The 26507-nt window shown below is 48.0% G+C and overlaps 1 protein-coding gene and 1 pseudogene across 1 annotated transcript; one reads left to right on the top strand and one right to left on the bottom strand.

Moving 5' to 3' along the window:
• The first annotated feature begins 5194 nt into the window (after positions 1-5194).
• Positions 5195-11563, top strand: LOC124665157 (beta-amylase 1, chloroplastic-like). The gene is made up of 4 exons (XM_047202559.1): positions 5195-5754; positions 9653-9863; positions 9951-10067; positions 10636-11563. Exons 1-4 carry the CDS (start codon positions 5243-5245, stop codon positions 11425-11427), a joined length of 1632 nt encoding a protein of 543 aa, XP_047058515.1. The 5' UTR covers positions 5195-5242; the 3' UTR covers positions 11428-11563.
• Positions 11564-15124: 3561 nt separating this feature from the next.
• Positions 15125-20783, bottom strand: LOC124668331 (annotated as a pseudogene).
• Between the last annotated feature and the right edge of the window lie 5724 nt (positions 20784-26507).

The raw sequence follows: 26507 nt of genomic DNA, 5'->3' as shown, positions 1-26507 counted from the left end.
TCCCTCCAAGTTCTGCAGCTTAGTCTCTGTGGTGGTGCAGGGCCACCATTTCCCTTTGGCTTCCGAATCCCGCTGGCGGGCTTTGGATTTCTTGGTAGCAGCCTCTTCCGCTTTCTTCTCCGCCTCGGAGGCTTTCTCCGGAATAGCTGAGGTGCCTTCGGTGTCCTTGCCGAAATCCTTAGTGGGATCCAGCTGGACTGGGACGAAGGGAGGCGGAGCGGAGGAGATGGGTGTCGCCATGATCGGTTCGCTGGTAGGAGGCGGAGTCGTGGAAGACATCTGAAGATGTAAAAAAGATTGCGGAAAAACGTTCTTTAGTCGGATCCAGCATCGTCTTCCCCAAATTCATCCCTACCAACTACGGCGCGAGAGCAAGGTTCGAGAACTTAACGTAATGGCTTCTGCGGTGGTCGGAGTCGCCGGCGACGAGGTTTCCGCGCGGTGGCTCGCTGATGTTAAGAACAGGATGAACTCGACGCGGCGGCGAAGCGGCTCCGGCGAAGCTCCGGCGAAATTCCGGCACGGCGGAGAAGGAGCTCGAGGCGGCGCTTGGCAGAGAGGTGAAGAGGGGGGTGAATGAGGGTTGAGGCGTCGACGGCGGATATTTATAGGCCGGCGGGACGAGATTCGTGCTCCGCATCCTGTGGTCGGAACGCAAGCGTCGCACCGTTGGATGCGTGACACGTGTCCCAAACCCTAAACGGTAAAAATGGCTAGAGATAAGTTACCGCAAAAATCGCGTGAAAATGGCGCCAGAATTGGCGGAACCGTTTGAGTCTTTTAAAGATTCCGGGTAATCGCGTGAAGATAAAAAGCTCTCATTCATAAGCAGGGAACTAACTCGGAAACGTGTCCAGAACCGTCGATGGATGAAGTCCCGCAGGATGGGAGCATTTTCCGACTAAAAGTCGGGAAAAGAAGAAAATGTGAAGTTGGAGTTCTTCAAGTTTCTCCGCGTTACCAATATTGTCGGAGACCATGATGGACTAGTGAGGCGGAAACAGCAGGTGAAACTCGGAGAACTCTGGGGGCTACTGTTGTGGGTATACTTCATGGGTGTACCATCGACAGTGCCTAGATCCGGCAAGCCCGGGTGGCCCACAGATGGTGATGAGGCATGTGGCCCATCGGGCGGCCCAGTTGCTGTTGATCATGAAGGAAGAAGTCCGGCCCAGGATCAGTAAGCCGGATCCGTACCGACATTAGGAGGAACCCGGATCCAGTACGACGTATATGGAAGGCGGATCCGTGGAGTACACGACAAGACATTGTACCGTAGTTAGGCTATCTGTAATCCGGCTAGGACTCTTCATGTAAACCCTAGATCCGTGCGCCTTTATAAGCCGGATCCTGGGAGCCCTAGAGGCACAACCACAACTCATTGTAACAACGCGAAAGCGCCCGTGATAATTCCGGACAAGCAGCAGTAGGCCCCGTCATCGTGCGTGTGTTCCGAAGCTGGGTAACTCGCGTACCACCGTCCCGTGTGCACTCCGCCCTATGGCCCCTACTTCTTCTCCCCCTCGTGAGGATCCCTCCTCCGAGGTACCGTCGATTAGGCAACGACAAGGTGTCTCTCCCATAAGATAAAAGCATGTTGGGTGAACAAATTACAGTCGGGCAATTGACAAATAGAGAGGGCATAACAATGCACATACATGTTATGATAAGTACAGTGAGATTTAATTGGGCATTACGACAAAGTACATAGACCGCCATCCAGCTGCATCTATGCCTAAAAAGTCCACCTTCAGAGTTATCATCCGAACCCCTTCCAGTATTAAGTTGCAAAGCAACGTACAATTGCATTAAGTATGGTGCGTAATGTAATCAACAACTACATCCTTAGACATAGCATCAATGTTTTATCCCTCGGTGGCAACAAGACATCCACAACCTTAGAACTTTCCGTCACTCGTCCCGGATATCAATGGAGGCATGAACCCACTATCGAGCATAAATACTCCCTCTTGGAGTTAAGAGCAAAAACTTGGCCGAGCCTCTACTAATAACGGAGATCATGCAAGATCATAAACAACACATAGGTAATAACTTGATAATTAACATAACATAGTATTCTCTATCCATCGGATCCCGACAAACACAACATATAGCATTACGGATAGATGATCTTGATCATGTTAGGCAGCTCACAAGATCCAACAATGAAGCACAATGAGGAGAAGACAACCATCTAGCTACTGCTATGGACCCATAGTCCGGGGGTGAACTACTCACTCATCACTCCGGAGGCGACCATGGCGGTGAAGAGTCCTCCGGGAGATGAATCCCCTCTCCGACAGGGTGCCGGAGGAGATCTCCAGAATCCCCCGAGATGGGATTGGCGGCGGCGGCGTCTGCGGAAGGTTTTCCGTATCGTGGCTCTCGTGCATCGGGGGTTTCGCGACGGAGGCTTTAAGTAGGCGGAAGGGCAACGCGGGGGCCACACGAGGGCCCCACACCCTAGGTCGGCGCGGCCGGGGCCCGGGCCGCGCCGCCCTAGTGTGGCAGCGCCTCGTGGCCCCACTTCGACTCCTCTTCGGTCTTCCGGAAGCTTCGTGGCAAAATAGGACCCCGGGCGTTGATTTCGTCCAATTCGAGAATATTTCGTTACTAGGATTTACGAAACCAAAAACAGCGAGAAAACACCAAGCGGCTCTTCGGCATCTTGTTAATAGGTTAGTTCCAGAAAATGCACGAATATGACATAAAGTGTGCATAAAACATGTAGATATCATCAATAATGTGGCATGGAACATAAGAAATTATCGATACGTCGGAGACGTATCATGTGTCAATACACAAGGTAATGATATGGTGAGTGGTGATTAAAATTGCAATGTTGACGTTGAGCTTACCATTGATGATCCTTCATCTCTATCTCATTGCAATGCACTATGATCGAAATGGAGAATTCTCTGTCAAGGCAGCGTACCGTATGTTGATCACTACAAGAGAGAAGAGGGAGGCGTGGCTAGACAGTAGAGTCACGAGCTCAAATGGGAGAAGATAGCTCGGGAATGGAAGTCTCTTTGGAGAACGCAGGTGTGCTAGCCAAGATTCGCATGTTTTTGTGGAGGCTCTCGAAGCATTCGGCGCCAATGAATGACGACTGTCACCGTTCAGGAATGGCAGAGACGGATCAATGCCAACTCTGCGGTGTTGTCGACACACTTTTCTTGACTGTGCCATGGCCCGTGGTGTGTGGAGGCATGTTGATGAAGGGGTAGTGGAACACATGAGTGCGACATATGAAGGGGACGCTAGAGCTTGGATAGCAAATATGATTGAAACCCTGAATAGCGATGATCATGTCATAGTGTTTGTGACTCTTTGGGCGATTTGGCACGCCAGGAGGAAAGCCATTAACGAAAATATCTTTCAGATCCCTTTGTCTATGCATTATTTTGTGCATAATTTCATCGCGGACCTTGCATATTTGAAGAAGCAAGAAAAGAAAGCCATATTTATGGCTGTCACAGCTATTGCACCTTGTTGGATCCCACCTCCGTAGGGTCATGTGAAGATCAATGTCGACGTTGCCGTGGGCAAAAACAATGGGCAAGGGGCAGTGGATGCGATCGCTAGAAGTGCTCGAGGAGAGTATATAGGAGGATCATCACTTGTGTTCCCCGGTAGCACCGACCCGGAGACCACCGGAGATGCTTGCATGCCGAGAAGCGTGTGCTACGCGTGGCGACCTCTCTCTGAGGAGGGTTCGGGTGGCAACCGACTGCTCTAACGTGGTGAGAAGTTCGGAGAGGGGCACTATGGGAGCTTTGTCTCACATAGTTCGAGAAAATCGTGGAGGTGAAGAAGATTTTCCAGGAGCTGGTGTTCATCCACGAATGACAGAGTTCGAACAAGGAGACGCATGCTTTAGCGAGGAGCGCTATCTACGATGAACCGGGCCGTTGTGTGTGGCTCAATGGACCGCCTGAGGGTTTTTGTACAAATATTCTAGCTGATTGGAATGAACCTGTGATCGTCGAGCAGCGAGTTTCTGATGCACTCTTTTCCTTACCAAGGTACCGAAGGGGACTGGGAGGTTTTTGATGATGCAGCTCGCGTGCCTAATAAAGTGTGTTTTTCCTAAAAAAAACGGAAAAGAGGAGCACACACAAAACAACAACACTGGTCCTCCTTGCCAACTGGGACGAATTTGTACGCAAGAAGCATGGCTGATACATGTGAATGTCGCCATGCCACTCACCAGCTGACTCATGGCAGTATTCTTTACTCGAATGTAACATAGCAAGAAGTACCTAGGCACTTCTTGACGAGGAGCTAATTGAGCACTTGCTGGGCAAATAACTGTGGAATGCTAAAGAGTGGCTATTTTTCTTACTGGAATCGCTATCGCATGAGATTTTTATCGCATGAAACCCGACCGAAAGCTAAGAAGCCAAAACGAAAAGAAGTCTCCTAAAACCAGAAAAACAACAACACCTTGGATCTACTTAGGTCGGCATGTTTAGAAACTATAACGCCGGAAGAGATACCCGTGGACTCGGTTCGCTTCGCGTTAATCATCAAATAGGCTTTGCCTAATTCGGGTAGCATGAGTACACACCCGATTTTACTACTAAAATTCGGGTTTCCAAAACTGCTACCCGAAAAGTTTTCGGGTTTCTCGGGTTCACGCTCAAGTATTTTGGGTTCAAGCTTTGCGTATCGAGTTTTATGCCCACCATGGGACGGAGGGGAGTTCCGTTGTGATCTAGATCTTTTATATCCCACGGGCAAGATGAATTGATGGCTTTGTGCCGACTTTTTTTATGAGGATACCTTGGTAGAACTAGGGAAATGCTGACCTTCCCAAAGGCCGGCCCCGAGCGAAACGAGGTGAGTGAGCCTCGTGAGACATGCAAGCGATGGCTGAAGGCCATTTTCGCGTTCGTGATCACCCAATATAAACGAGCTTGTGCTCGTACGGTTATTTTTATAACCGAAATACATCGAGTCGCTCGAGATGGTCTAGATAAAACCCACCAAAACTCTTGAAACCCCTTTGGGGAAGGGGGCCTGAAAAGATCTGACACTCCGGTTAACTGAAACCGTCCGTTGTTTAGCGTAGCGGAACACCGGCGGACCAGCCTCCCAAACGGAACAAAAGGACGGCGAGGGAAGCTCCAGCCAAGCTGCTCTCGGACCACTGGGGCGCCGGCGCTACAAGCCACTGCGGTCGCCATCACCGCGCTCGCGAGCGAAACACGCGCACGCGGAGCTGAGAACCACTCCAATGGCGGCGATCACCGCGCCGCCGCATCCTCCCCTCGCCGTATTCTCCGCCGTGCCCTGCCGCGGACTGCGCTTCCGCCGCGCTCCACTCATCCGCGTGGCGGCCTCCTCCTCCTCCTCATCGTCGTCAGCTTCCTTCTCCTCCTCCTACGGGACTGGAGGGAGCAGCGGGGCCGGGGGAGGGGGCGAGATCCACTACGTCTCGCCGCCTCCGCCGCCCACCACGCCCCCCGGGGCGCCCGTGTACGTCACGCTCCCGGCCGACGCCGTGGGGCCCGGGGGCCGCGTGGCGCGGAGGCGCGCCATGGCGGCCTCGCTCGCCGCGCTAGCCAGCGCCGGGGTGACGGGGGTGGCGGTGGAGCTGTGGTGGGGCCTCGTGGAGCGCGGGTGCCCCGGGGAGTACGACTGGGCGGGGTACCTCGACCTCGCCGCCATGGCGCGGCGCTACGGGCTCCGCGTGCGCGCCATTCTCGCCTTCCACCAATGCGGCGCCGGCCCGCAGGACCCGTTCTGGTGCGTCTCGCTCCTCGCCTCCATGTCTTATCTGTTTTGCTGTTCCACTGTTAGGGTCTGTGTAGTGTATATGCTTGCGAGCCGAACAATTTTGGTGTCGAATGTAAATGGGTTGATATTTGAGTTTGTGTAGAGACATCATGTTGAAGCTCTCCTGCTAGATGTGTAGGATAAGGCTGCATTTTGGACCCATTTTGTGAAGTTTTATTGAAAATGGGCGTGTTTAGATTAGTTATACAAGCGCAGTTGAGCTATAATGAATTCAAGGAGGTCAGTGCAATACATGACCACAGGAGTGTGATGCATTAACAAATCTGAAACTTGCTTTGTGTTCTACACAACTGTGTATGTGGTGTATCAGTGGATGTTGGAGTAGATGTTGGCGTAGATCTTTCCAGATTATGCAGCATGCTGACCCTAGAGGAAATAACTCACCGAATCATAAATAGAAAGGAAATAACCATTCGCGGCTTGGTGGCGCTTGAACTCACGGTGGTGAGCTCGCCCACCCGGGTTCGAGTCGCAGGTGCAACCAAATTAAACGGGGTGCTATCCAGGGGTGCTATCCAGCGCGTATAAATCCGCCGCTGGAGACGTGGCATCTTCTACCTAACAACGGACAGCCAAAGGAGGGATCCGTCGTCCCCCTTTGGTCAACGTTCATAAATAGTACCAAGAGTTGTGTCGTGACAGTGGCGCCGTGGAGGTGGTAAAATGCTTCCAAGGATGTGGTCCTAATATGTTCTACTGTCAATCTTGGGTGGAATCGTACTTTTCTGAAGATTCAGAATTCTCTGATATTCAAACTTAAAATTTTGTTTTGATGTGAACATGCCTGTTGAAAGAAGTGACGAAGTATTTTATCGCGTTTTTGGCATTCTAAACATGTTCTGAAGCTGAGAATTGACCAGGATGATTATTGTTTACAGCTTTGTTTTTCCAAACATGACATGCCATTTCCCTCCAAGGAATTAAACTTTATCTCCATGAAGTGTCATTATGGTTCATGGCATTTTAATTTGGGAAGCTATTTGTGTTTATATTAGTTGTCTCGCTGTTCTCTTCTTCACTGTGGATCTTAACACTGTGAGCTTCCTTAATGTGTATCACCTATTCCAAAGAACAGTATGTGGCACGTAAGCAGCCAAACTAGCACTTGAGCATTATGCTAACACCTATATGGCGTCATATGCAGATATTCTATATATGGAGAACAAAATGTACTCTTTAAGTTTTTAATATAACATTTATGTCAAGTATGGCTTGCCACTATGCTTAAATGTATCATTCTGTAATGCCCGTACTGTCACGATAACAGATTCAGTGAAACTTACACAAAAACTTGTATATGTGCCCCTTACGTTATTGTTTGTGCTTTCTGTAAGCGATTGTTTACTGGTGGTATGGGATCACCATCGACAACTGGAGGTGCCCTGGCCGGTGATTAGAAACTTACAAGTGTAGTTATGTGAAATTTTCTTAAGATTCAGGGATTATGCTTACCTAATAACTTACAGCTAACTCCACTATATCAATTAGTTTTTTTTTCGAGAATCCTAATATAGACTACCTTCAATTGCCTAAAACAAGAACTCCCTGATATGGACTCCTAAGTCCTAACATGGCTGGCACTGAACTATAACTCTATCTCTAGTTTATCTCAGCCTCTTCTGGATCCCTTCGCGACCTTCCTCCTGGATATCTTTTGCTCCATGCATTAAGTTTAATGCACCAACCAGTAGAACGAAACGTACGAACTAATGGAGAGAAGGTGGGCAATCCACATATACTTTAACACCATGGATAGCCCCTGCTCTTTTCCTTTCTGACTCTTGTTGCTCCTTGGGCTCAGACCACAACATTAATCCCACTGGGAAGTCTGGGAGGTCCTTCCTTGTCAACCTCATGCACCTCCTCAAGGTAGAAAAAGTGCTGGCAACAATGTCCCTTGATGAAATTCTCATACAATTCAAACTTATTCCCTTCTCCCTTGTCCCTGCAATCCCTGGAGCTGTCAAACGGCAGAAAGACCAGCCTCATATGTCCAGTTGACACTTCAGAGTTCAGACACGCTTCCAGCAAGAGTGCTACTGCTAGAGGACTCCTTGCAGACATCCAAGCTGCCTGGTACACATAGGTGACTTCCCACTGGAACTCTTTTTCTGCTGCAGTTATCACGCTCTATTCACAACTTTGAGCAGGACTCGTACCTACTTGAAAAATTAAAGGTTCGTGTATTTTCACTCTGGAGTACAAAAGCTCTGACAAAACTGTTGTATGAGAGGCCTGACAAACCGGGAGTAGTAGAAGCGTGCAAAGAAAGCGCAAAGATTTATGGTGTGTTTGGTTCTAGCCTCAGTGCACCCTACCAATTTTAGCCTTACCAATTTTTTGGCGCTGGATTTGTCCGCCCTCACTTCGCCCACGATTTGGCACAAAGGGAACTGCCACCCATGGAGCGGAGTGGGCCAGGCAATTTTTTGGAGCTTAACCAAGCAGCAGCCCAGGGTCACCGGCGTACCAATTATTTGGTCAGGCTAGCTCTGGCTACAAACCAAACCTACCCTTACAAACCACCCACTGTGCCCTCGATCAAGCATAGCCCCCAGAAAGTAGAAAAGGCTTAACTAAGCAAGGAAAACAGAAGAAAGCTGTCAAAAGAAAAGGTGAAACCAGGGCTAAGCTATAGAAGAAATGTTCGACTGTGCTAAGCTAAGCTAAACGCCTCCCTCTTAGCCGGGAAGCTGTGCGTGCAGCAGCAGCAGCAGCAGCAGCGCCTGTGAGCTTTCCATATCTTCGCCTTGTCCAGGATAGCATTGTCCACGAGTTACCTTGACTTGCTTACCAACACAAGAACTTCCTAATATGGACTCAGAACATGCATGGACTCAGCTATTACTATATCCTCTCCTGGACTCTTTCCTTTTCCTCCTCCTGGGTTGTTTTTGCTCCATTGACTGCTCCTGCTTCATTTTCTAGCTCTGCTGCTGGGTTCATGCCGGTCTCCACTGCGAGGTGACAAAGGAGCAAATGACCTATGAAGCATAAAGATTTACACTCAAGGTGACTAAAAGCTTAAAACCAAGTTAGTCATCTTTGTGGTGATAATCGCGATAATGATTACTACAAAGGTAATGTTATGATGGGTGATACAGATGATCTTTTACACTTGCACCTGGAGGTACGGAAAGCCATCCTAACTCTGGTGTCCTGCCTCTTTGAATAAGAGAATTGTACATTACATTTTAGCTCTATTTGATGTTCAACTCTTAGTATATCTGCCCCCTTGCATCAGAATCATCTAGCTCTGTCAATCACCGCGAGCGTCTGAAGAATCCTTAGGAACCGGTTATTCATTTAGCATACTTATTTGGCCCAAGTCCCCATACGAACCATGGGTCCATCCAAATTGCTACGAACCTTTGAAATTTTGAAAACTGGGTGTTGCTTGGTGTATGACCGTCTTATATCAATTGTAGCTCGTTTATGCAACTGTTAAAAGTAAAGGTGGCTGGCATTTTTGTGGTGCCGTTCCCCAGCCATTTATATTGGAAAAATGTTGCTGGAAATGACAAATGGTTCAGCGGTCACACTCCGAAATGATCCAACCATATGGTGGTAGTATTGAACTTCAAGAATTTATTCAGTATAATATAGTTTAAAAATATCTTTTAGCCACATATAATTGTGCCAGAATTCCACTCAATAAAAGAAACTTTGGTCCTTTTTCCACTCTGCAATGTTCACTGTGTTGCCTTTTCAGTTTAGTTCTTTATTCTTGTAAAACCAAGCTACTTCATCATTCTTTTTGCTACCATAATGACAAGTGAGAATACGCAAGCATTTATGAACAAGATTTCTCAGTTGTGCCATCTTTTGGAAAAATTATGTACTTCAGGGTCCCTCTCCCACAATGGGTGCTTGAGGAGATGGAGAAGATGCCAGACTTGTCATATACTGATAGGTACCAACGGAGAAATAAAGAATACATCTCATTGGGATGTGATATTCTTCCCCTTCTGAAGGGAAGATCACCTATGCAAGCTTATTCAGACTTCATGAGGAGCTTTCGTGACGCTTTCAAGGACTATCTTGGGGGCATAGTGACAGTATGTGCTTTCCTTTGTGTTTAAGCGCAACATGCTAATTTTACACCAGCAAGAAGTTGTAATCCCCTTAGAATTGTTGTCTTTCAGGAAGTTCAAGTTGGCATGGGCCCAGGAGGTGAGCTTAGGTATCCATCATGCCCAACTGAGAAGCTAAACCAGCCAGGAAGCTCATCTGAACTTGGGGAATTTCAATGTTATGACAAGGTAAGCAGTGAAAGAAGATCCATAATCTTATCACTTCAGTATGGACATTTATTTAATGTTAAGAGAATAACTGTATATGATCATCGATCCAAGTGCAAGGCCTAGTGTATGACTTAGGTTTTACACTTACCGTGTTTAAAGCAACTAGAACTTCTGTAATGAGCCAATTTATATGATAGTTTGAACTTAGTCTTAAAACCCACTTGGTACATAGTTCAGCTTATATCAGATTCTATGTGTATGAGTGGATTTAGTTTATTCAACAATCAAACAGGGCCAAGAGCACAAGAATAAGCTGTCCTTTTTGCCCTGGCTCCAGTTTCCAGTCATGAGCTAAAAGCCCAAAGCGGTGGCCACATGCTTATTCATTACCTTATATCCTTCTGAGGAAGTAATACTGAACTAGACAGAAAAGGCAGTGCACATGCATTTTCTTAGGATAAGCCTCAATAAATGGTTTGGTAATCTCCTTTGTGTTATCATATGCCTCTTTTGAAGGGCTCTTCAGATTGTAATTTAGCATCAAAAGATAGTGTTGTGATCAGTTTGTTCTGCTGTACTTCAACAGTTCATGCAAGCATCATTGAACGCTCGTGCACGGATTCTTGGGATTCAAGAGTGGGGAGATGGTGGACCAGCTGGCATAGATGACACGCGGCAGAACCCTGAAGAGACTAATTTTTTCCGCGCCGATGGAGGATGCTGGAATACACCTTATGGTCGATTTTTCCTTGAGTGGTATTCAGGAATGCTTCTTCTTCACGGAGAGAGGTTATGTGCGGTAGCTGATGCTATCTTTTCTGGCACCGGTGTGGCCATCTCAGGGAAGGTTTCTGGCATACATTGGCACTACTATACATGTTCACACCCATCTGAGCTGACAGCTGGTTACTACAACACACTATTAAGAGATGGGTATCTTCCTATTGCTCAAATGTTCTCTCGACACAAAACTGCCTTGTGCTGCAGTTGCTTCGACCTAAGGGATGCAGAAAGAAGCAATTCTCAGAGCAGTCCTGAAGGCACTCTCCGGCAACTTATGGCTGCCGCTAAAATATGTAATCTGCCTCTCAACGGTGAAAATTCTGTGACGAGGCTGGATGATACATCGCTGAGCCAAGTCATACGAAGCTCGAGGCTCTACTCTGGTGGGACTTCAGGAACATCTTTCTCTTTCAATTATGTTAGGATGAACAAAAGCTTGTTCGAGTTCCACAATTGGAATCGGTTTACCAAGTTTGTTAGGAAGATGTCAGACGCCAGAACCTTTCTAGCTAGACTAAACTTCAGGAGAAGACAGCAACGCCCGCCTTCGATGTCAGTCGTTTGGGTTGTTAGCCGGGCCTGTGCATATACATGATTTTTTTTTTTGTTAAACGTGTACCTGTAATCCTAGTTATAAATGATTCGAAAAAGATTTGAAACAAAGTTCTCTTTAGTGGATGGCTCCTTTTGTGCCTCTATCAGGAAGATGAAGTTGTGTGGTCTCGTGCTTATTCCAGTTTGATTGAAGGTTATACCTCCATGTGCTGGCTGACTAGCTCCTCACCGAATCTTGGATTTTTTTTGTGTCAGTAGCTGCACCAGCACAAACTTCTACGTGGAACACCTCAACACGCATATACTACTAGTATAAAACTGCAGAAATCGTTTATTCTCGACTATTCTCCTGTATCTATGAGCTGTCATCTGGAAACTGTGGTCTTGGTCTTCCGCCAACTGCGTTATCATCCATTCATCCATGTAGGCCCTGATCATGCAGAACTCACACAGGTGGCATGAAAGGAACTATATATGTTGCCCAAGAAATGGCGTCTATTCCAACCTGGAAGCTTCTCTTCGATATATGAAAATGAGTGTGTTAGAGTACATCATGGGCCTGGGCCCATTAGTCTTATGGTTTGCTTAGGGGTCAAGTAAGCCTTGCTTGGGAGTCAAGTAAACCTCTCTATATATGGAGAGGAGATGTATCAATCTAATCAAGCAAGAATTAAGAAGGAAATCCCTTCTCTCTTGCCACCGGCCGTGGGCAAGGCCCTCGGCCGGCCCTCTCGCGCCCTCGCAGCCCTCTCTCTCCCTCCCAAACCCTAGCAGCCACATAACACTTGGTATCAGCTTTCCCGGGTTCGATCATGTCCAGCCCTCCACCGAGTTCTTCCCACCCGCCGCCGCACTCCGACGTCCCCGCCGTTCTCTCCCCGTCGGAGATCACCGCAGCCCTCCGCGATCTCACCATTGCTGTCCAGGAGATCCGCCTCTTCCTGGCCGGTCCCTACAGGCCACCGCCGGCGCTGCTGCCGTGGCAGCCGACGCACCAGGCGGCCTCCGCCGTGATCGCCGGGCCGCTGCAGCCGACGATGCTGCTGTCGTCGCCGCCACCCGATGCCGGGCTGCTGCAGTCCCCGCTGCCGCTGTCCACCATCTTCGGGCCTCGGCCCTACCTCGGCGCCGAGGGTCCCTCTTCTCCGACAGCCGGCCGCCTTCTTCCCCACGGGACGCTACGAGCAACGGCAGTCGCCGCCGGCTGCAGCTGCTGTCCTCACCGACGTTGTCCCCTGCCGTTCGGTGGGCGAGCTGCCGTCGCCGCCAACACCGCGGCGGCGGGCTCGCTGCCGCCACCGACGCCGTCCCCTGCCTTTCGGCGGTGTGGGAGCGACCTTGGCCCCGGGCTCTACATCGACACCGCCCGGGATGCCCTTCCACCGAGTCCGTTTCCCTCCGTCGCCGTCACCGCTTCGGCTTGGATCGCTATCCGCCACGTGTCGGCGGCGGTGAGGCTGCGAGGCTGCTGCGCGCGGCCTCCTAGCACGTCGGCGTGTGTGGGAGATGCGTGGTCTGCGGCTGCCACTCCTCCAAGTTGCCCTTCGCTGCGCACATGACCTCGCTCTCGTTCGCTGCGTCGGGGATCTTGGGCGTGCGGTTTCCCCCACGGGCGACGGACATGCTGTTTTTCCCGCGGGCAGCGACCTCCAAGTCTGCGTCATCGATAGTCATCCGGCTGGGAGAAGGCATGGTGTCACCGACAGGAGCGCACCGCGTAGCACCACTACATTCCGTCGCCGGCCGCCGCGCGGGCTCCTTTTGTCCCGCTGGTTTCCATGGGATCCAGGTGGCTGTACAAGTGCACGTCCGACGGGCGGATGGTGTCCACTTTATGTTCAGGGGTCAACAATAAAGTGTCCCAGTCTATTTCAGGTTGAGAGTAATAAAACAAGCCGAGATGTAAAAGGCTCGTTTTTAGGTGTTAGAGCATCTCCACTCGTCCCCCCGACGAGGCCCCCGGCGAGCGTTTTTTCCATCCGGACGGCGTAATTCGGCCCAGTCGCGCCCCCGGTTCCTCGTTTTCGTCCGGATTTGGGCCTAAATCCATCCGGCGATCCCACGCCATCCCGGCCCCCGGGAGCGCTCGGGGACTCCGGACGAAACGAAAGCGCGCGTGGCCCCAACTTTTCGGCGACAATGGCCTCCGATCTACGGCAAAACCCTCGTCTTCCCGATCTACGGCAAAACCCTCGTCTTCCCGATCTACGGCAATACCCTCGTCGAACGAAAGCTTTGAACTCTCAAGTGGTGCAACATAGATAGATTATATATATATTTCGAATATAATTCGAATAAACATAAAAAATTACATATAAAAACTTTAAAACTAACTTAAACTACTTCTTCTTCCTCTTAGAAGGCCCCGCCTCATCGTCGTCGCGGCGACGCTTCCGGCTCGTCACCTCCTCGTCGGAGGAAGTTGAGTCCTCCGAGTCGGAGGAAGTTGAGTCCTCCTCGTCGTCGTCCTCATCAGCCTCTTCGTCCTCCTGCTCCTCCTCCTGCTCCTCCTCCTGCTCCTGCTCCTCCTCCTCTTCCTCGGCCTCTTCCTCGGCCTGCTCCTCGGCCTGCTCCACGGCCTCTTCGTCCTCCTCCTCGTCGTCCCACTCGTCCTCGCTGGCCGGCGGGGGGAATCGTCGCTGCTTGGACGATGCAGCTGGATCCCACCAATGGCGCCATCCGGGCGGCTTCCCTCGCTGTCGGTGTCCGAGTGGCCAAGAGATATCGCTCATGGTTGACGGAGGATGGTGACGAGAGAACGGATGAATGGCGTCGGCCGTCGGAAACCGTATATGTAGGTCTCTCGACGAAGAGAGCGGCGGTTGCTCTTCCGCGGAGTTCGTGCTCCATTACGGCGGTTCTCGCATCGAGGCCACTTCGACCGTTCCCGACGAGTCGTTTCGGCTCTCCGGTCCACTTCGCGACGGTTCAATGCGTCGAGGGAACTCCGACGATTGCCCTTCCCGGTGGCTCGCGCCGTCGCTATGCACGCGGTGGGTGCGCGTCCATGGGCTCGCGGCTGGAAAAATGGGCCTCCCCAGGCCAAAAACTACATCCATCCGGCGCTAAATTTCGCCGGATTTGGGCGTGGGGAGCCCAAACGAGTGGGGATGCTCTTAGGGTTGTGTTGCGTCGAGTCATGGTTTGTTTAGGTTGCAGCTCGAGGACGAGCTGCATGTCCAGGTGGGGTGTAGTGTTAGAGTACATCATGGGCCTGGGCCCATTAGTCTTATGGTTTGCTTAGGGGTCAAGTAAGCGCTTGCTCGGAGTCAAGTAAACCTCTCTATATATGGAGAGGAGATGTATCAATCTAATCAAGCAAGAATTAAGAAGGAAATCCCTTCTCTCTTGCCACCGGCCGTGGGCAAGGCCCTCGGCCGGCCCTCTCGCGCCCTCGCAGCCCTCTCTCTCCCTCCCAAACCCTAGCAGCCACATAACAGAGTGATGCCAATGTAACAACAATTCCTGAGCAGTGCAGGATGAACAAGTCATCTACTATAGTTGTCGGAAAAAAAAGTCATCTACTATTAGCAGCTGGATTTTATACACCAGCGTCCAACAATTATATTAGTGTAGTAGCAGACCTAGAATCTGTATAGCACTACTGGATAAGATACAAATTACTCGAAAAAGCAAAAAAAGAATAATTAAGACTTTACAACAGGGAACGATGAACCAAATAATCAGAGAAGAGCTCAAACTCGAGGGTAACTGAAAATGAGTAAAAGGAAACTAACTTTCCAAAACTGTCCAATTTCTGAACGACAACAAACAGTCATATTACAACAACTTCGGTTTTAACTGTACTGCCAGAATTACCAGCGCCACGTGCTAAATATGTACAGCATTGATAACACGTGCGTTTTGCAGAGTTACACATATTCGTACAACAAAAATGGTAATGTAATCGAACACAGTAAAACTGCTAATGCTATCTAGCAACAGGACAGGACTAGCTTAACAACAGGTGAAACTGACTCCATGGAACAAGAACCCGTACATACCCATTGAAAAAAGAAGTTAAGAACCCATGTATCAACCGGAGCTTCCACAAGAACTACCAATGTGGGCCGCAATATCGCTAACTAATAGCCTGATGACATGGGTACCAGAATGCCTAGAGATCTCCATGCATTCTTCCAAGTCCGCATTGCAAGCCAACTTCACCCACTCATGATCATCATCCAGATACTTGATATCAAACATGCCAGCATCCATCCTCAGCCTTTTGGCTACTTCATCTTTCAGTCCCATAACGCTGCTTGAACATGGGAAGCGGAACCTTATAATATCTTCCTTAAAACTCGCCTTAATTGTCACAGTCCTTGAATTTTGCATTGGCCCAAAATTGCCGCGAGGAGCTAATATTGGTTGGTCAATTGCTGAAGTGAAGAGATTATTCAAATCTTTGGAGCTACCAGAATCCTCGATGGGCATCCTAGAAAGTGGTAGCTCTACTTCTTCGAAAGGCTCTTTTGTGAACCCTTGCAGATTCAACTGTGGTTCCAAGAAAGTTGAAGCAATAGGCTGGCAAACGAATGTCTGGTTTGCAGGACTTCCCTGGCATGAACCCTCCGAAGTACGTGAATTTATACTGCCTTCTCCCGACGAGCTTCTTGAGTGAGAAGCTTTGTCTGCTTCAAGTTGGACATTATTGCTAGCGTCTACAAATCTTTGCTGGGGCATGAGTGCACCAAAATGGCTACCGTTTTCTTGTGACTTCTGTAAAGATGAATCTCTGTCACCGTCAACCACAGGACTTGGAAGTTCTGCTTTACTTTGACTTGCTCTCTCTATATTGAAAGAATCTGATGAAGGGCCAACAGGAATAGTTGGAAGAGGGCCTGTAATAGATGTCAGATTAAATGCAGCATCTGAGCCTTGAACAGACTCAATTACTTGCTTCAACTTTGAGAGAGACCGGTTGACCTTGTTGATTTTTCGGGATGGCCAACGAGAAATCCCATGTTGCCTGCAGATGCGCTTCATGGTTGTAGGACACACTGTCAAACAGGAAAAATATTAGCTAATGTCAACAATATCAAATTATCAACCCTGCTACTGTTATTACTGTTCCAAGATTTGATGTTCAATGCATCTAACTCTCCTTTAGATCAAAAGCAAACGGGTCAAAATAAGTCAGCTACAAAAATGATTTTAAAATATATGAAGCCGGCTTACAAAATGCACAACCATGTTTCATTCACAAGCCCAAATTCCGTTTCCTTAAGTAGAGTTATTTGGTGAAGCCTATTAGTTGTCAAAAACATTTCCGTACACTACCATGATGTGTTTCGAATGCTAAATGAGAACATTTCTGCCTCCGAATCAGTTCCAAAATTGAAACCTCCATCAGTAAGTCTATGATCTACCATGTTTATATTTCAAAGGAACAAGTGTCACATCCATGGTGTCATGAGACATGACACAAATAATGAAAATAGATCCCAAATGCCAGCTACACTGATGACATTTTCGAAAAAATAGAAAAACAACACAACAGGGATACAGCATGCAAGCTCAAATATGCATGCTGCAACATTCTGTTAGCGTTTAAGCCTTAAAAGAAATAAGCACTGACCAGATAACTAATTGTTTTTTTGTATACTCGAACTAGATTTTCAAATTGAACAAAAGTTGAATGTAGCCATAAAAACTAGAGGAATTGCAAACCTCAAACCTACAGGAATTGCAAACTTAAAAAACTAGAGGAAATTGCGAACTTCAAAACTAGAGGAATTGTGAACTTAAAGAGCTAAATATTTAAAGGCGTACCACCAAGGCTTTTTGCTGCATTTTTCAGGCTTCCAGAAAAATATTGCTGAAGAACATCTAAGCTGATTGTTTTTTCAGCTTTGCCCCGTCTCCTTTCAGGGGGTTTGCCATTTTTGTGAAGCAGCGAAGAATCAGAAGCGGCGCTACCATTTTGCCTGGAGACAGACGCGCCATTATTTTGAGAGTTATCGTCAGCCAACAAATGTACCTCGGATACTTTACTATTCCCTTTATCAAACTCATGGGTTCCTCCATGTGTATCATCTTCCAGCGATTCACGAAAGCAACCTTCAGGGTTCTCGAACTGCACATTTGTCTTGGAATCTTCATTCTCGATCATTATGACATTACTAAGTTGAAGAGAAGCTTCGTTGGAGTCTCCATTACCAGCTACCTTTAGATTACGGAGACACTGATTGATCAGACCTAATATAGACTCCAACAAGGCGTTTTGATCATCTTCATCTCTACAACTGGGTGGCAAGAAAAACTCTAACATATAATAATCATCACCAGTATAAGGACTTTGTAAACATATAGCAAAGCAGCCAGCCAGTCCAAACATACGGGCATAGTGCACAAGGGGATACTCCAGCTTACAGAACTGAGTGATATCTTTTGAAAAGCAAGGTCTGTGATAGATAAACGCCTTCCCTGAAACTCCTTGTCCCCTCTGCAGGTGATGTTCTACACAGGCATCTCGAAATCCCCACATGTGAGCATCAACCACGTGAAATGCCACATCACTAGTTGACATGCAGACTTCCCCATGCAACTTCCATCAAAGCTCAGGCAGCTTTTCTTAAGACCGCCACCATGAGCCAAGACACTTCGATGCTTGCAAGGGACCCAGGTTTGTGCTAAAGGAAGCTTGTGCTCTTCACATACAACTGTCAGGATCTCCAGTATTTCCACCAGGGCTGATTGACGGCCTTCATTACAAATCTGAGTACATGAGAAACAAAGAAACACATCAATCACCCGTGCAGTAGAAACGGCAGAAGTGCATTGTCCCTATTAATTGAATGCTAACCTGGACATTTGGATGCTCCAATATATCGGTGCTTTTAAGATTAACTGCCTGCATATAGAAGAAATAATATTACAAAAAAGTAAAAGAGGTGGGCGCTCATGGGTGCTACAGCTGGTGGCTAAGGATATAATGTCTACAATCCACATATCCAAGCAATGTCACCTGAAAGCTCATGTGACATACACAAAATACAACAGGCAAAAGGAAATGCTAACCTCAAGAGCTTTGCAGACTTTATCGACCTCATCGGCATAGTTTATCTTCTTCGATGTCATTATAAGTTCAACAACAGCAACACATGACTGAACAGAAGGATCAAAAACAGGCAAGGCAACAGTGCCATGAACGTTGTAACTGATGGCATGGTTAAGGCGTGGGTACTCAGAGCTGCTATAATACTGCACATTCGGTGTCCACTCAGGCACCTTTTGCTTGTAGACACGCCCAGGTAACCCAAGCTCTCCAGCATTCTCTCCATCTACTGAGAACATGTACATCATGGATACAGCCCTGTACTGAAGGAGCCCAATGCTCTGGTGGTCAAGTACAAATGGCTGTCCTGATGTAGTGAGCACATAGCGATCTCCACTCTTAACCGGTGCCCAAACCTGGACCAACAGGTGTTGATCGGTTGAGTCCTTGAAGCACCTGAGAGCATGCGTAAGCTTCTCCTTGAACAAACAAGAGCTGTTTGTGCTATCGTCATGCAGAGATAGGTTAAACTGCCATTTGCTGTTAAGACGTTCGACCGTCTTACTTGGCGTATCCGAATTCCCTAGTTAGAAGAAGAGAATCAATATTGTGAGGGAATAAGGCTAAGAACATATACAAAATAAAAGAATAATCTTCCTAATTAAATGAGCAATGCATTTTTTCTATGATCATCCACCCATTCAGTCAAGAACTTTGCGCTTAATGTGAATATGCGACAAGCAAATACTTATTTCAAGAATGGACAATACGTTTCTGAGAGCCACCAAGTTTGTTAACTGTGATGCATCAGCGCTAATAGAGTAAAGTGAAACAAATTAACAGTGCCACACATTCTATCATCAATCGAAAGGCATTTCCTGAGAAACCAGCCAGCGAAATGGAGAACTCCTAGTTTATTTAGCACATAGGTAAAGTACATATCATTGTCCCCCTTCTAAATATTAATAACGTAATGGGACAAAGTAAGGCCTTATCCAACATCTTCAACTTTGAATACAATCTAGAATTGCCAATGGCGTCATAACCCACCAAAACTAAATCTAACTAAATAATCGAGATCGCTTTTTTTTCTTTTGATAATGATCGAGATCGCTTTGGAGGCATCATATTCATACCACCACTGAATCTACTAATTACCCGAGAACACTTTAGAGGCATCATATTCATACCACCACTAATAAGGGACACCGGGAAAAGTAGATTACAGCACCAGGTAAAGTAAATGACTCTGGCAACAAAGAAAATGACACCCGCCCTTTCTGTATACATATAGTATATAAAGTTGTAATTAGCAAGTACTCCAATCTCGTAGTGGAATCCAATTAGCTTACCAACCAGTATTCCCAATCATTTACACTGGAAACCCCACCACATGCATACCCCACGTAGTTACACTAATTAAACGCCGCTGCCATATCATTGGCTCATTGCAGCAAAAGCTAAAACAACATTTCATCCTTGTTGTCGAGCTAGCAAGTAGAAATACTCTAATTCCTTGAGAAATCCATGAGCCGAACCATAGAAAACAGCATTTCACCCTTGTTGTTGAGCTAGCAAATAGAAATATTCTAATTACTCGAGAAATCGATGAGCCGAATCATAGGCAACGAAGGAACGTGGCAAAATGAGGCACGAAAGCGCGCATGGTCTCGAAAGGGAAAATAAAGGGGGCGCAAAAAAAAAAGTCAAACACAAAGGTCGGAAACTTCGCGGATCGTACAGCGAAGATAAAGGCTAGCGTGCTAACGACTAGGATAGCAGCTGTAGATTCCATCTGCCGCGCTGTTCCAGCTTTGGAGCAGGCAGGCAGATTCCAGGGAACAAATGGTAGACCGAACAAAATCACGAACCACCCTATGCCACTTGGGTTTGAGAGTGGGATTCATATGGATCGAGAGGCAGTGACAGGGAATTGAACTGCGTTCCCTGCCACGCCATTCCAGGTCAATCCCTCCCAACTCGGGTGTAACCGAAACAACTTGTGTTCGAATCGTTCCAAATCGCGGGGGAGCCGAAAATGAAGCGGCAGGTGATTCCAGGTGAAGTGGAAGTGAAGCGAGAGCTTACCGGAGCGGGCTCGGTGGACGTCCTCGGCGGCGGCGGGCGCGGGGATACTGGTGTCCTCCGCGGCGGGCGCGGGGCCGACCTCGATGGGCATCATCTGGCGGTCGTCGAAGAGCCAGAGCGGCGACTGCGGCGTGAGCATCCAGGACGAGGACGTGACGGGCAGCGGGTGGAGCGGCGGCGAGGAGGAGAAGAGGAGCGAGGTGGTGAGCGAGTCGAACGGCCAGAGGTCGCCCCCGCCGTCGGCGTGGGCGGCGGAGGACGGGTCGATGTCCATAGCAGAACGCTCTGTGCTGGAACACACGCGTGCGCGCGCGGGCTCAGGCAGCGGCGCGGCGGCGGCGTGTGAGGAGGCGGCGACGGGACGGGGAGAGCAGTAGGGGAGGCAGGGGGAGCCGGGGTGCCATATGTGGGGGAGGGGAGGATCAAATGTGGCTGGTGGGCGAGATGTGGCGGGTAGTGGACCGGAATAATATTAAGATAATGGCGCGGACAAGTGGACTCGGGGATCTGCTGCGGCGTCCCGCTGCCGCTGGGGCCCCCACCACCTCCGTCGCACACAGAAATGTCAGGATTGGTGGCGATGCTATTCCATGTTTCCATTTGCTAGGGGGCTCCCAGAATCTACCCCCACAGGCGGGCAAGTGTGCTGCATACATGATTTGTTAATTTTCTTTACCATCATGGGTTCATTTTATGATTGAGATGAACCATGTGTAGTGCGTAAATATCTTTATGGAGGTATCTACACGATTGGAGAATACATCGAAATATTTTATTATCCAACATGGGATGCTGCACAATCGTAGGGTTGCAGCTCCTCATGTCTAGTTTACCTTTTAGTCAGTTCAACTCTTTTTGTATCATGTTTCCTTTTATTTAAAAAGTTTAAGCATTACCACGTGTAGTTAGTTTTACGATCAATCTACGTGTGGAGCATAATATACATGGTGGCATATTTGGTAATCTTGCAAGGTGTTCGTTTTGAAGATTGTCATCGCCAAATTAGGGTTATACTAAGTGATATGTGAGCGTTGACCAGCTTATATCTCGTTAGCAAATGATGTCACCGGTAGAAATGGTGTTATTTTTTGCTGATGCAAAGAACTAAACAACACGGTTGAATCACGTACGCTTTGATGTCTTCGGACCTCCATTTTTGTGGGAGAAAATTAAAGCACATACTAATGCACAATACGTCCGCCATGTCCATGGTGGTTGTAGTAGTTATTAAACAACTCTTGTGATTCTTTCAATACCAAAGCAGTGGGTGGCCTATATCATAGTATAAAGTTGATGCATCCAACTAGCTAGTCGGTTGCTGATATTTTCAAACCAAGGTCATATTGAAACTTAAATATATGTGGACATGGTTACATGTGAGTGGCGTCTAACTATGCAACATCTTTGGTAGTGAAAATAAAAAAAAGAATAGAACAAGTTGAACCAATATTAATTCTCCATTTGGTAGCACAATGACACCGCATAGTGCTCGCTAAAAAATATGAAGAGATGTATTTTTTTTTGTTATATTGAATTTGGCATGGTCAAACGAGTATGGTTTTTGAGAAATAATGGGTTAATGTCGTTGCGTAAGTAAGGGCTATATCTGCAGTTCGTACTCAGTAGAATATATTAGCGTTGCTATCGGTAGAGCAGAGAGCAAGTGGTTTACGGTCTCCATTTTCTCCATGAATTTAAAAGGAGGGGAAAATACTGCACAAGATAGTATTTGATGGTGTGGTGCATATACATGCTTTTTTTTTTTGCAAATCATTAGACTAACTTTGGTCGAAGATATGTGCACATTTTCTCTAAACCACCACACATGCCTCTAAAGATAGACGCTACGACATTACTCAGAGGGAGCACCCATATCGCAACGACCCATCGGAGTGCATCTTGTTTGCATCTTCAATAGCAAAGCACTTGGTTTGCATATATCATATAAAGTTGATGCATCCAACTAGCTAGGCGGTTGCTGATATTTCAAACCAAGGTCATATTGAAAATTAAACTTTGTGGACCTGGTTACATGTAAGTGCCGTCTAACTATGCAACATCTTTGGTAGTGAAAATACAAAAAAAAAACAAGTTGAATCAATATTAATTTCCTATTTGGTTGCTCGCTAAAAATATGAAGAGATGTATTTTTTCGTTATATTGAATTTGGCGTGGTCCAACGAGTGTGATTTTTTTTTGTAATAATGGGTTAATATTTTTGCGTAAGTAAGTGCTACATCTGTGGTTCGTACTCGTTAGAATATATTGGTGTTGCTATCGGTAGAGGAGAGACCAAGTGGTTCACGGTCTCCATTTTCTCTATGAATTTAAAAGGGGGGGGATACCACAGAAGATAATATTTGATGGTGTAGTGCATATGCTTTTATTTTTGCAAACTCATTAGACTAACTTTGGTCGAAGATATGTGCACATTTGCTCTAAACCACCACACATGCATCTAAAGGCACACGCTACGACATCACTCGGAGGGAGCACCCATATCACAACGACCCAGCTGCAGTGCATCTTGCTTGCATCTTCCATAGCAAAGCACTGGGTTGCGTATATCATATAAAGTTGATCCATCCAACTAGCTAGTCGGTCGGTGATATTTCCAAACCAAGTCTTAAACTTTGTGGACCTAGTTACATGTAAGTGGCGTCTAACTATGCAACATCTTCGGTAGTGAAAAGACAAAAAAAAATGAAACAAGTCGAATCGATATTAATTGTCAAGTAGCACAATAGCATTGCATTATGCTCGCTAAAAATGGGGTGATATTGTCGTGTAAGTGCAACCTACATCTATGGCGATAGTAACTTAGCGCCGCTATCGATAGAGGAGAGAGCAAGTGGCTCGCGGTCTCCATTTTGTCCACCAATTTAAAAAAGAGGCAAACATACAGAAAAAATAACATTTGCCAGTGTAGTGCAGATGTTTCTTTTCTTTTTATATCGAAGATACACATTTGGTCTAGCCCACACACATGCATCTGAAGACACATGCAATGACGTCACTGGGAGCACCGAGATCATAACAACCCAGCGGTAGTGCATCTTGCTTGCATCTCCCCAGACCAGATGCAACCGTCCCATTTGCAAAGAGAAAAGGCCGAGAAATCAATCGACAGAAGCAGATAAAAACACGGCGCACCATTGCCTGGGTGCACTCCGGCGTGGTGGCCCGTGCAATAACCGCCCGGCCCGAGAACGCCACAACGTGCTCCCGCCCTCCCCCCAAGATCGCCACCGCACCTCAAGGCGCGCGCGCGAGCACGTGCTGCCCTGCCGGCCAATGGGACGTCGCCGTGAGCAGCGCTGCTCGCCGCTGCTCGGGCGCGCGCGCGCCGCGGTCACCGCTCAGGCCGCCGCGCCCCGGAGATCGACGCCTCGCGTCCGGCCGGCCGCGTCGCAGCACGGCGCGGCGTGGCCCCCATGAGGCTTCCCTGACCGGGCACCGATCGGCGCCTATATTCTATCGCCGTACCGGATGGCGACAGGGAGACGATGATCAGTATAGTAGTGGTAGACGATCAGAGTAGTTTATGCGTCGCCACTTGCGATTAAGCTGGGAATTAAATTTGATGGATCGAGCCGGGGGCACGCTGGCCGCGGCGGTGCACATGTTGCCAGTGCGCCAAGCCTCGCCGGGGACCACGCCGGTGATTGGCCTCGGCCAGCGCCACGACGGCGATCCGAGGTGGCGTGGTCGGCAGCATAGATGTAGCTGTACTACTACCACTCCCTCTCACTCCGTTAATTTTTATCTAATCAGGCTGTGTGCTTATCGGCCAGACTCAGATCAGATAAGATCGATCCATGGGCGAGGGAGCTTCATAGTACGACTGGCTAGGACTCCGTCCATTCTTGCTGGCAATGGCAGGAACGATCGTCCCGTGACTTTGGATCTAGCTTCACGATTTTTTTTTTCCTTTTGACAACTGTACCATAAGGAATCCTCTACGGTGATTTCGCAAAAAAAAAAAAAAAAAAGAATCCTCTACGGTGTGATTTTTATTAATTGAAGCACACCGTATAGAGAGACTAGCTTAGAGCCTATCATGATTTTTTCCTCCCGTCAAGCTAATATTTAGAGAATATAATCGCTGGCCATAAGATTATTGTTGACTTCGTATCTTGGGTCACGGGTTGGTCGTGGTTAGATAATAGAATGCAAGTACAAATGTCAAATCCCTAGACAAATGTAGCTCGTTGATATTTTCACTATAGTAGTAGTGGTGGTGCAAAAGCTAGTGTGAATCACCAAAGTGTCTTAGACGGCATGCTTGGTTGCCCACGCGTTCCGTGGACAAATTCTATACACAGCTCAACACGGCGCCGACCGGCCTCGCTGCGTGCCCCTCGTAGGCGGGCGTGCGGTTCTTAGGGCTGAGGGTGCGGGGGTGTCAACGGCGGCCGGATTTAGGGTTAGCAGGGGTGTCGTCGGCCACTGGATATTGTGTGCGTGTGCGTGTGCGTGTGGGTGTGCGTGTGGGTGTGTGTGTGTGTGTGTGTGTGTGCGTGTGTGTGTGTGCGTGTGTGTGTGCGCGTGTGTGTGTGCGTGTGTGCGTGTGCGTGTCTCTGTGTGTGCGTGTCTCTGTGTGTGTGTGTGTGTGTGTGTGTGTGTGTGTGTGTGTGTGTGTGTGTGTGTGTGTGTGTGTGTGAGAGAGAGGTGGTGGGAGACGGTGGTTAGGCTAGGGCCGGCGGACAGGTCGACGAGGAGGCACATAGTTCTTCCATGGCGGTGCAGAGGGGGAGGAAGAAGACACATTAAGGGTATGTCACGTTGGAGATGTGTGGGATCCCACGAAGGATTTTTCAACGCCACAAAGGCTCACCTCTTCTCCGGAGCCTATCCCACGAAGGAATAGCTCGCTCACTCGTGGTAGACTTTAAAGGTTGTCTCCAAACCCTCACAAACTTCTTCTTGGAGCAAATCCACAACCTGGATGCTTTCGCGACCCTAGCCGCCTAGGGTTTCCACAAACCAAAGAGCAATAAGCTTGCTCGATGAACTCAAGGGAGAATGAGATTTGGCTTGGTGGAATCGTAGATCTAGGCCTCCTCAAGCTTTTCCCCAAAGAGATTTGAGTTTGGTTGGTGGAGGAAGGAGATATCAAACTTTTGGAGCTCAACAATGGAGTGTGTGTAGAGAGAAATATCTTCAGATCTTGGGACTGGTCAACCTACCCCTTCAAGGAAGAATGAGTGGTTTATATAGTCCTCTCGAGAAAAAGAGCCGTTTAGGACAGATTCGAGTCACCCGACACCATACCCGGCAGGCCGGGCTGCCCGGCAGCAGCACCCGGTATGTCGGGCTTCATGTCGGGTTACCCGACAACAGCATCCGGCATGCCGGGCTGCATGCCGACCTGGCCGGCGCCAGGGTTTGTCCAGCCGGCGGGCTCTTGACTTAGCTCAAACGATGTATTCCTCGGATCAACTATACCTCTCAACACTTTTTTGGTGTGAAGAATACATGGTAGGATGTGTATGTATGGCTTTGGCAACATCTCCATCAAGCTCATCGAGACCACCCCTCTTAATAGTGTGGTGTTTCCTGGTTGATTCAAATATAATAAGAGAGAAATGAGAAGAAAACACCGGCACATCTTTTCTTCAATGAATGGGGGCTTCTCCGATCACCTTCCAACACCATTGATGGATTGAAACCTGTGTATACACTAGTAGGTAACATTAGTCCGTACTTTAGCTACGGTGTCATAGTTAACCAAAATAAAGGTTATGGTAGAGTATACCCTTGTAGCTATAGGAGCCCGCGTGCCACTTCAAGTGGCCTGTAGGAGCAGTGGCGGAGCTTCCCTAAAAATCAGCGGGACCGAAATATAAAATGTCAGTGCTTGGGGGACGAAATGTTTTTTCTGTATCCAAATCCTCCCTACAAAATTCTTCAAAAGTTTGCACAAAGCGGTGGGTGGGGGTGTGTAGGAGCTCACCATATTCTAGGCATGTAGGCATGAAATCCTGTTAGAGTATACGTACGATTTAGGCAGGGGCGAGCCGGCAAAATCC

This window comes from Lolium rigidum, chromosome 6 (genome assembly GCF_022539505.1).
Source record: "Lolium rigidum isolate FL_2022 chromosome 6, APGP_CSIRO_Lrig_0.1, whole genome shotgun sequence".
NCBI lineage: Eukaryota > Viridiplantae > Streptophyta > Magnoliopsida > Poales > Poaceae > Lolium > Lolium rigidum.
The sequence above is the reverse complement of the archived record's forward strand: the minus strand, read 5'-3'. Positions and strand labels throughout refer to the sequence as shown.

Coding starts and splice junctions, on each gene's coding strand:
- LOC124665157 (XM_047202559.1), top strand. CDS start 5,243: ATGGCGGCGATCACCGCGCCGCCGCATCCTCCCCTCGCCGTATTCTCC. Junction 9,864..9,950: donor ATCTTGGGGGCATAGTGACA/GTATGTGCTTTC, acceptor GTTGTCTTTCAG/GAAGTTCAAGTTGGCATGGG. Junction 10,068..10,635: donor AATTTCAATGTTATGACAAG/GTAAGCAGTGAA, acceptor GTACTTCAACAG/TTCATGCAAGCATCATTGAA.